Here is an 11,706-nt window from a genome sequence, read left to right as displayed (position 1 = left end):
AAACAACTGCACCTCCCAGTCGCGAACCATTTCAACTCCCCCTCCCATTCCTCAGACGACATGTCCATCCTGGGCCTCCTGCAGTGCCACAACGATGCCACCCGAAGGTTGCAGGAACAGCAACTCATATTCCGCTTGGGAACCCTGCAGCCCAATGGTATCAATGTGGATTTCACAAGTTTCAAAATCTCCCCTCCCCCTACCGCATCCCAAAACCAGTCCAGCTCGTCCCTGCCTCCCTAACCTGTTCTTCCTCCCACCTATCCCCTCCTCCCACCTCAAGCCGCACCTCCATCTCCTACCGACCAACCTCATCCCGCCCCCTTGACCTGTCCGTCCTCCCTGGACTGACCTATCCCCTTCCTAACTCCCTACCTACACTCACCTTTCCTGGCCCCATCCCCGCCTCTTCGACCTGTTTGTTTCCTCTCCACCTATCCTCTCCTCTATCCCTCTTCTATCCGCCTCCCACTCTCTCCCTATTTATTTCAAAACCCCCTTCCCCTCCCCCTTTTCTGATGAAGGGTCTAGGCCCGAAACGTCAGCCTCTCTGCTCCTATGATGCTGCTTGGCCTGCTGTGTTCATCCAGCCCTGCACCTTGTTGTCTCGGATTCTCCAGCATCTGCAGTTCCTACTATCTCTACAGACAACTTAGCTGAATTTATGCCTCATTCTTTTAAAGTCAGCCTTAAGCAGAGTGTGTTCCAAACTTAAACGTCAAATTCAACCACATTAAATTTGCTAGGTTTCTCCAGCATTTTCCGGGCTTGTTTTGGATTTCCAGCAGCTGCAGTGTTTTGCTTTTACTCAAACGTTCACTATTTTACCTTTCAAGTTTGGTAAAGCAATTTTAACTTGTTAATACCTAATACAATGAACAAAATTAAGGATTTTCTTAGACAGAAGAGAGGGTTAAGGCTGCACACAAAAGGTAAGTGGTTAATGCTTTGTGAAATGACAGCTCACATTAATGAGGATAAAATTCAGCAAAAAGTAGTGAACGTTCTTACCTGAGAAACCAACTGCACATTGCATTTTATATGAATGGTCTTCCATCAGTTCTTCAAGGAGTATTTCCAGCACCAAGTAGACGACTCCAGTCATGACAGAAAACACAGACAACATGTAGGCAAACCACTTGGTGCCAAGCCTCGGCTCCAACTTTATCCCTTTGTATAACATAGACACCATGTTGAAATACAAGTGCCAGTCATCAGCATGGTGAAACGGTGAATAAAAAAGACGTTTCCAATCTTTTCTGTTCCAAGTTTCATGCACACTGATGCAAACATTCAATAACGGCTTAACTGGTGATAAGAAAAGGTAGATATTCAGTGCCATTGTTATCAGCGTAACAGTTGGAATATTATCAAATCCCACTTGGATTATCTGGCTAAGTAACAGAAGCAGTCCCAGGTTCCCTCCTCGGTGCCTGGAATGCATGACTTCCACAATTAGGTATTAACTCAGGGTTGTAAAATGTCCTGTTGGTTAGTTAATATCGTATTCAGGACCAAAATCTGAAACAACAATAACACAACTTGGAGTTACAAAGCACACACACATATTAGCATAATATTTACTTTTATTGAACAGATTAATGAACAAGAAATTTCACTTTTACAATATTTTGATTAAAAAGAAACAAATGTTGTGCTGCTCAATCGTTGTGTTATTCTCTATCCAATTCAACTCTCCTGCTGTGTTAAATGACTGCAAACTTTCCACACTAAATAAAAACCGAACGAACTGCAGATGCCGTAAATCAGAAACAAAAACAGAAATTGCTGGAAAAGCTCAGCAGGTCTGGCAGCATCTGCGAAGAGAAGCCAGAGTTAACGTTTCAGGTCTGGTGACCCTTCCTCAGAACAGCTAACCACATCTATCTTTGTTACACAACACCAAGTCAACTGTCATCTCAATGAACATTGACTTAATTGCGTGGGATATTCATATTTAAATCAAAAACTGCGCTGAGATTTCAGATTTTTTGGCTAGGCAGGGCTCAAAACACTTCATATAATAACACTTTGTATTGTAACCATTACCTGCCAACTTAAAAAAAACATGCTCCCAATTACATGTCACAGATTACCCTCCTCCGAGTTGGGCATCAGGAACATATTACCATTAACTATTATTAAATATCCTAATATCAGTTAAAAAGACTAGCCTATCATAACGGTAAATACATAGGCTAGACCTATTTGAAGGCAGGAAAAGGACATTAACAGAAAATGTTTCAACACTCTGCAGATTTTCTTTTATTCATTCATGGGATGAGGGCATCGCTGGCTTGGCAGCATTTATTACCCATCCCTAATTGCCCAGATGGCAGTTCAGAGTCAACCACATTACTGTGGGTCTGGAGTCACATGTAGGCCAGACCAGGTAAGGATAGCGGTTTCCTTCCCTAAAGGACATTAGTGAACCAGATGGGTTTTTCCGACAATTGGCAATGGATTCATGGTCATCATTAGACGCTTAATTCCAGATATTTACTGAAGTCAAATTTCACCATCTGCTGTGGTGGGATTCGAACCCAGGTTCCCAGAACATTAGCTGGATCACAGGATTAACAGTTCAGTGATAATACCACTAGGCCATTGCACCAAAGACGGGCACCAAAGAAACGATTCAGTGGGTTGCTATATTTACTTTTCAATATCTGAAGCAGAGAATTAACAGCATTCAAGGTGCTTCTTCATATTAAGAACCAAAAGTAAAATTTGTCATCCAAGACTTTTTTAGTTCATCCAAAATAAATCAAGGAATGCGTGACCTTTTTTTGACCCATCTAGAACTACACAAGACATCTTAAATACAAATTTAAAGCTAAAATCTTCCATTAATTCATACATTCCGTTTCACATTAGACATCTAGACAACAAGAAATGGGTATTTTGGATATGCTACAAATAAAAGGAGGGACAAAATTGTGAGCTTTATAAGACAAGAGAATTGTCTGCTGGCTTTTCAAGCCCCAGTTTAAACATCTGGAAACAGTTGAGATTTAAGGGGATCTCAGACATCGAGGTAAGATTAACTTCTGAAGCAGAGACTGTTGTTGACTCAGGACCTAAAATTATATTATGAGAAACTAACGATTGCTTAACCGAGGATCAGTCCTTGTGAAATAAATAGGTTAACATCTGTGTAAATAGCAGAAATGAGAGTTTCAGATTCCCTTCAGTATCCTGTGATGTAATTTCAAGACAAAAGTGTATAAAATGCTTTCTTCTTATGAAAAATTAATCCTAAAAAGCACTGTTTTTCTCCTATTACTGTCAAAGTGGTTTATTCAATTGTTGATTAGTCTCTTAGCTGTGGATTTATATTCTAGCCTGTAAATCACTTCAAGGTATTCAATATTCCATACTTAAGTTAATGCCTCTGAGATCTGTAACACTGAAATCCTGCAAACATATAATCCTGCTTCCATTCACAAATAAGACAATAAAACTGCTCCATGATCCAAAGCTTTGAGATAATGCAGTAATAATTTCTTCAGGATTCCAGCCGTAAACTGATAGAAGTTCTTTTGTTTAAAAACCCATTAACAAAAAACAAGATTATGACAAGAATACATTTGGATATTGTTACAGCAAAGGATAAACAGATGTTTTAAAATGAGGACTGTTCAATCATTATTTGAACAAAGGTCCCTTTTGAGGAAATAAATGATAGGCAACGTGCTTGCTGCTTATGGAATGCAATTCCTCCTTAAAATGGATGTTTTGGGAAGCTGTCTGAAGTTACCCGTGTTTTGGTCAGCATGCCTTGCTTAAATAACGGACCAAACACACTGGATGAATTGTTCGTTTTCTGCAAGAGACTTCTCAATCCCTGCTGCCGCCCCCAAATGTACAAATATTAAGAATACCCTTCAGGCAAACTAGCTGCATTGACCAAGCCTGCCACGTGCCTGCATATTTGTTCACCGACTCAAAAATAAATTTGAGTTGGAAAAGTGAGTTCCATGAATAAACTTTATATTTGTTTAGAGAGCACTGTACATAAGTGATGTGTGTTAACATTTTAAGCATTTCAGAAATGTGCTTTCTGCATATGCACTCCAGCCTTGGATATCTGAAATAGTTGCCTGGTATGAAATCAGCTCAATTTCTCTCTTACTGCCTGCAACATATTGTACATTTTTCACAATGTGCTACCCTTCCTCTGGTCAGTTTTAGTAGGGAGATGATTGTCTGTCTAGTGGTACTGTTGATGGACTAGTAACCCAGAGACCTGGCTTGAGTCTTACCATGGTAGATGGTGGATTAAATACAACTTTGTAAGTATATTGCGTGAAACTCTTGCCATTTTTTGTGAAAAAGCTATCTGGTTCGTTAACGTCGTTTAGGAAAGGAAAACTGCTGTCCTTACCCAGCATGGTCAACATGTAACTCCAGTCTCAGAACAATGTAGTTGATTCTTAACATCCCTCTGAAATGGCTTCACAATCAACTGCTAGAAAGTCTCAAACAAACAAGAGAGGGAACCTGACAGACTATCTGGCATTGACTGAGACACCAGAAATTATAATGCCACAAACAAGTTCCAGAAATATTTAACAAACTTTGAGGCCCCATTATTTACCTTGCTAGGTCACAAAACAATCTAAAATAAAAATCCTTTAGTGTTATGATAAAATGGGTCAATGTGCTGAAAAATGGCAGAGGAGTTCAACCTGAATGAATGCGTGGTATTGCATTTTGGTACGATAATTAGGGGTAGGACTTATACAATTCATGATAGGACCTTGGTCAGTGTTGGAGAACAGAGGGACCTAGGGGTTCAGCAAGTTTATATCACATATAGGCAGGTTGTTTAAAAAGGCATTCAGCACACTTGCCTTCATTGCTCAGTCCTTTGAGGATAGGAGTTGGGAAGTCATGGTGAGGTTTAACAGGTCAGTGGTCAGTGGTGAGGAAGCTGCTGGAGAAGATACTGTGGGATAGGGTCTATTTACATTTGGAAGAAAATGGGCTTATTAGTGATAGGCAGCATGGTTTTGTGCAGGGAAGGCCATGTCTTACCAACTTGATAGAATTCTTTGAGGAAGTGACAAAGTTGATAGATGAGGGAAGGGCTGTGGATGTCATATACATGGACTTCAGTAAGGCATTTGATAAGGTTCCCCGTGGTAGGCTGATGGAGAAAGTGAAGTCGCATGGGGTCCAGGGTGTACTAGCTAGATAGATAGAGAACTGGCTGGGCAACAGGAGACAGAGGGTTGTAGTGGAAGGGAGTTTCTCAAAATGGAGAACTGTGACCAGTGGTGTTCCACAGGGATCCATGTTGGGACCACTGTTGTTTGTGATATACATAAATGATCTGGAGGAAGGTATAGATGGTCTGATTAGCAAGTTTGCAGATGACACTAAGATTGGTGGAGTAGCAGATAGTGAAGGGGACTGTCGGAGAATGCAGCAGAATATAGATAGATTGGAGAGTTGGGCGGAGAAATGGCAGATGGAGTTCAATCCAGGCAAATGCGAGGTGATGCATTTTGGAAGATCCAACTCAAGAGCGAACTATACGGTAAATGGAAAAGCCTTGGGGAAAATTAATGCACAGAGAGATCTGGGTGTTCAGGTCCATTGCACCCTGAAGGTGGCAACGCAGGTGGATAGAGTGGTCAAGAAGGCATACGGCATGCTTTCATTCATCGGACGGGGTACTGAGTACAAGAGTTGGCATGTCATGTTACAGTTGTATAGGACCTTGGTTCGACCACATTTGGAATACTGACTACAGTTCTGGTCGCCACATTACCAAAAGGATGTGGATGCTTTGGAGAGGGTGCAGAGGAGGTTCACCAGGATGTTGCCTGGTATGGAGGGCGCTAGCTATGAAGAGAAGTTGAGTAGATTAGGATTATTTACATTAGAAAGACAGAGGTTGAGGGGGGACCTGATTGAGGTCTACAAAACCATGAGAGGTATAGACAGGGTGGATAGCAAGGAGCTTTTTCCCCAGAGTGGGGGACTCAATTACTAGGGGTCACGATTTCAAGGTGAGAGAGGAAAAGTTTAAGGGAGATATGCGTGGAAAGTTCTTTACGCAAAGAGTGGTGGGTGCCTGGAACGCGTTGCCAGCAGAGGTGGTAGAGGCCGGCACGATAGCGTCATTTAAAATGTATCTATACAGATACATGAATGGGCAGGGAGCAGAGGGATACAGATCCTTGGAAAATAGGCGACTGGTTTAGATAGAGGATCTGGATCGGTGCAGGCTTGGAGGGCCGAAGGGCCTGTTCCTGTGCTCTAATTTTCTTTGATCTTTGTTGTTCTTTGACATTGGTGAGGCCTCTTCTGGAATACTGTGACCAGTTCTGGTCGCCCAGTTATAGGAAGGATATTATTAAGGTGGAAAGGGTTAATCAGGATGTTGCCAGGTATGGAAGGTTTCAGTTAAAAAGAAAGGCTGGGCCTTTTTCCACTGGAGCGTAGGAGGTTGAGAGATGACCTTAAAGAAGTTCACAAAATAATGAGAGGTACAGATAGGGTTTACAGTAGCTGTCTTTTCTGCAGGGTGGGGGATTTCAAGACTGTGGGCACCTTTTTAAGGTGAGGTGAGAGAGATTTTAGAAAGATGTGGGGGAAATGTTTATACACAGAGGGTGGTTTTTGTGTGGAATGAACTTCCTAAGGATATGGTGCATGGTGATACAATTACAATGTTTAAAAGACATTTGGATAAGTACATCTATAGGAAAGGTTTGGAGCTATGTGTGTCAGCAGCAGGCAGGTGGGACTAGTTTAGTTTGGGCTTATGTTCGGCTTGGACTGGTTGAACTTAAGGGTCTGTTTCTGTGCTGTATGATTCTGGAGTTGTTCATCATCATAGAATCTGTCGGAGGATTGAGAGTCTTCGGAACCTCTTGCCACAGAGAGCTGAGAGGGACAGGAACCTTGTATATTTTTAAGGCTGAGATAGATTCTTGATCAGTCAGGGAATCAAGGTTAATGGGGAAAGAACAGGAAAGTGGATGTGAGGAATGTCGAATCAGCCATGATCCTATCGAATAGTGGAGTAGCTCGAGGGGTCAAACGGCCTGCTCTTGTGGTGCTATCACTGTGCTAAATTGGATAGTTATTAAACAGATCCCACAATTCAAGACTCGGCATCCATGACAGGGCACTGTGGGTCACCAGCAGCACCAGAACTGTCCTTACTGCTGAGCACACCCCCTACTCCACTATTACCATCCAGCCAGGTGATCAATCCTGTTTCAATGAAAGGTGCAGGAGGGCAAGTGAGGAATCACACCAGGCACATCTAAAGGAGGTGCCAACCTGGTGAAACTACAAAGCAGGACCAGCAGCATGTCAAACTGCATAAGAACACAGAACAATGGGCCTGTACAGTGCTGTACTGTTCTTCGGCCCACAATGTTGTGCTGACCTACTAAGATCAAATTTGCATACCCCACATTTAACTATCCTCCATGTGCCTATCCAAGAGTCGCTTAAAAGTCTCTAAAGTATCTGACTCCACTACCACTGCCGGCAGCACATTCCACACGCCCACTACTCTCTGTGTGAAGATAAACAGCAAGCAATTGACAGAGCCAAGCGATTCCACATCAAACAGGTCACAACTAAGTTCTGCAATCCTGCCACACTCATTTGTCAATAGTGGTGGAATATTAAATAATTCACTAGAGGGAGGTTCCACAAATATCCCATCTTCAATGATGAGGGAAATCCAACACCAAAGTACCAAGGTTAAAGCAAAACACTTGCAACAATCTTCAGCCAAAAGTGCCAAGTGGATCATCTATCCTCCAGAGATCCCCAGCATCACAGATACCAGTCTTCACCCAACTTGATTTATGCCATTCAATATCAAGAAATGATTGGAGGCATTGGACAATGCAAAGGCTATGAACCCTGACAACATTCCAGCAATGGTGCTGAAGACTTGCGCTTCAGAATTTGTCACATCCCTAGCCAAGCTGTTCCAGTACAGCTACAACACTGGTATCTACCAGACAATGCTCTGGACACAAAAAGCAAGACAAATCCAACAATGCCAATTAACACCCCATCAGCTTACTCTCAATATCAGTAAAGTGATGGAAGGTGTCACCAACAGTGCTATCAAGCAGCACTTGCGCAGCTATAACCTGCTCAGTGACACTCAGCTCCTGACCTCATTACAGCCTTGGTTCAAAGATGGTCAAAACAGTTGAATTCCAGGGGAGAGGCAAGTCTGCCCTTGATATTAAGGCTGCATTAAACCAAGCATGGCATCAAGGAACCCAAGCAAAACTGAAAACAATGGCAATCAGGGGCAAAACTTTCTGCAGGTTGGAATCACAGCTGACACATAGAAAGATAAGGTCATTAATCTCAGCTCTAGGGCATCTCTGCAGGAGTTCCTCAGGTAATTGCTAGGCCCAACCATCTTCAGCTGTTTCATCAATGACCTTCCCTCCATCATAAGGTCAGAAGTGGGGATGTTCGCCAATGATTGCACAATGTTCAGAACCATTTGCGATTCCTCTGATGCTGAAGCAGTCTATGTTCAAATGCAGTAAGACATACACAATATCCAGGATTGGGCTAACAAAAGTCAAGTAATATTTACACTACTCATGTACCAGGCAATGACCATCTCCAAAAACAGAGTATCTAACCGTCACACTTTGACATTCAATAATATTACCGTCACTGAATTTTTCACATCCAGGGAATCACCTTTGGCCACAAATTGAATTGGACTAAGCGTATAGACACTGTGGTTACAAAAGCAGGTCAGATGTAATGAATCCTGCAGTGAGTAACTCAGTTAAGTTGCCAAGTCTGTCCTTCCTCTACAACGCATAAGTGATGGAATTCTCCCCACTTGTCTGGATGAGTGCAGCCCTATCAACACTCAAAAAGCATGACACCATTCAGGACAAAGCAGCCTACTTGATTCGCACCACATGCACAAAAATCCATTCCCTCCACCACTGATGCATACTATTTACAAGATGCACTGCAGAAATTCACAAAGATGCTTCAGTCAGCACCTTCCAAATCCACAAACACTACCATCTCAAAGGATAAAGGCAGGAAATACAAGAAAACCATCACTTTCAAGTTCCCCTCCGAGCCACTCACCATTCTGACTTGGAAATAAATTGCCTTTCGTTCAGTGTCACTGGATCAAAATCCTGGAACACTCACCAGAATGGGTGTACCTATACCAAAAAGACTGGAGTTTCAAGGATGCAGCTCACCACCACTTCCTTGACGCTGTCCAAGCCAGCAACACCCATATCTGATGAAGGAATTAAGAAAAGGTTGCTTGAAACATTTGCTTCCAGATACTATGAGAATTAATTGTACCTACTTGTTTTAAAAATATTTTAAATGGAGTTGCTTGAAAATATTGGTCCAAAAATTCTTGATGGCTCATTCCAAAACCAAAAGTGCAGCATTCCAGAACTTCTGATCACTAGTCTGCTTTACAGTGTACTTCTCCAGCATTTATGTTCTTCCTCTAATGTGGTGATCAGAACTGCGCAAAAACTCCAGCTTGGGCTTAACCAGCAACTTTTTTTGGTCCCAACAGTACATCCATGCTTATGAATCTGATATGTTGCCCAATAAAGGACAGCATCATATATGCTGCCTTTACCACTGGATACTGTGCAGCCACCTCCAGGGACCTGTGCAGATGCACTCCAGGTCTCTGACTTCCTAGTCCCTGACCTGCTCTTATTAGTCACAGTATTTAAGAATCAGATCATGATGAGATACGGAATCATTGGCCGTTTTAGAAGGAGACAGTTGTCTTGCTTGCAGCCTTATAGAGTGAACACCTTAATAAAAGCTTCTGGTTCCGATGAAGAGTCACTGGACTGAAACGTTAACGGTTTTCCTCCCAGATGCTGCCAGACCTGCTGAGTTTCTCCCAGCAGTCTCTGTTTTGTTACAGATTTCCAGCATCTGCAGTTCTTTGCTTTAATAAAAGCTTGTTGTTTTCAACGGTGCAGCCCCTCGTATATTCTTGAAATGTAACATTTACACAGTAAAATGCCTTTTTTTCTAAATTTAACCTACTTTTCTAATTAACCTGTTCAGAGATGCTATTACACATCTTGGGAGCAGGTGGGACTTGAACCAAGGTCTCCTGTCCAGGAATAGGAACACGACCACCGTATGACAAGAGGTCCACAATTTAATTCAAATTTCCACTATCGGCCACGGTGGAAATTCAAACCCATGCCCCCAGAACATTAGCAGGGGGCCCTGGGTTACTAGGCATTACCACTATACCAGGAGGGCAGACAGCAAACAAACTCTGGAGAATGCGGGCAATCTTTAATGCCTCAATTTGTTAATTTTTCTCATTTTCAAATTCATTAACAGCTTACTTTCTCTCCATGATAGTAACCTTCTCCAAGCCCTACAGTTAGACCCCAGATCTCTGCACTCGTCTTTCCTGGCCTTTTACATACACCCAACTTTATTGACCACACCATGTGCAACTGTACCAGCAGTTACCCAAGCCCCTGACTTTGACATTCCTCTATTGCATGCCTCCTTTAATATACTCAATAAAATTTCTCTCAAGCTCTTGGTCACCTGTTTAATTAGTGTCCCATGGTAGCACTGTTGTGAAGCACCTTTTTGACATTCTGCTTCATTGGGTACTACATAAATACAAGTTCTTCCCATGCAGTATCTGTACTTTTCTGTAACTTTTGGACTTTTTTTTAAAAAGGAGGTGATTACAAGGTACAACAGGCATCTTCCAATTTTGAGGGGAATTCCTCTCAGTGCTCACTCCTCTCCAGTCTTAGTCTTTCATGTCCTTTTTATTCATTCCCTGCAGCACACATTTAAAGACAAAAACTGCTGCAACAAACAGTTTGTGCACTAATTAAGTCCTTGCTTTTCTCTAAATAGTTTTAGCAATAGGCATTCAAATTTTTGGGCTAACAGCACAAACAAATAAATTGCTGAGCTCTCCCCAGTGCTACTTTACAGTGGCAGAATTATTGCACTCATAATGAGTTCATAGGCTATATGCTTAACTTTTAGCTAATTGTGAAAAAGATTTCATTGAACCATACAAAAATTCAAAGGGGCTTGACTGCCACGTAGATAGACACAGAGCTGGCTCCAGGATTTGGGAGTACAGTCTCAGGATAATGGGTTGATAATTCTTCAAAGCATTGAGAGATTCTTTGAAATTCTTCATGCTTGATCCTTTGTTGAGCATACTTATGGCTGGAATAATTGGATATTTTGTCACTCTGGGTTACAGCAATCAAAAGCGACATGGGGAGGATGTTGGGAAAGTGAAGTTGAGACAGAAAACTGCCTCCAGTGTCTGTACAGTTTAATCCTGCTCCTGTTTCTTAAATTTACAGCAATCTCTAAACCCTGGAATCAATCAAAATTGGGAGTGTCATTGCAAGTACACATGCTTATCTATGCTACAGTTTTAGACAGCAAACTTGTGAGGTTACATTCAAACCAGGCACAGTTTACCTCCAGGAAATATTCATGAAGGTAAAGACAAGTTCCATCCTTACAAAATGCCCTGTTTACTGACATAAGTGGCATTTTGAAAGAAAAAAATGAATATGATAAGTGAACAGATAAAAGCAAACTATAGTGATAACATAATTGCAAAAGTATATCCTGGAAGGGTGAAATAAAAACAGAACAAGCTGGAGACCTATTGATTGGGGGGCG

At 42.0% G+C, this 11,706-nt stretch overlaps 2 protein-coding genes across 2 annotated transcripts in view; both read right to left on the bottom strand.

The window, feature by feature from the left end:
- rhbdd1 (rhomboid domain containing 1) overlaps nt 1-9,241 on the bottom strand; it is a 24,541-nt gene extending 15,300 nt beyond the window's left edge. The window contains exons 1-2 of the mRNA XM_048604846.1: nt 9,118-9,241; nt 1,012-1,521 (exon numbers count right to left, since the gene is read on the bottom strand). Coding sequence (XP_048460803.1) covers nt 1,012-1,444 — 433 coding nt within the window. The 5' untranslated portion in view covers nt 1,445-1,521; nt 9,118-9,241. The remainder of the gene's footprint in view (nt 1-1,011; nt 1,522-9,117) is intronic.
- mrpl44 (mitochondrial ribosomal protein L44) overlaps nt 1-11,706 on the bottom strand; it is a 153,642-nt gene that overhangs the window by 79,842 nt on the left and 62,094 nt on the right. The gene's annotated exons all lie outside the window — the stretch shown is intronic.

This window comes from Rhincodon typus, chromosome 13 (assembly GCF_021869965.1).
Source record: "Rhincodon typus isolate 14 chromosome 13, sRhiTyp1.1, whole genome shotgun sequence".
Taxonomy (NCBI): Eukaryota; Metazoa; Chordata; class Chondrichthyes; order Orectolobiformes; family Rhincodontidae; genus Rhincodon; species Rhincodon typus.
Note: the sequence above shows the minus strand (reverse complement) of the source record. Positions and strands in the feature narration are given on the sequence as shown.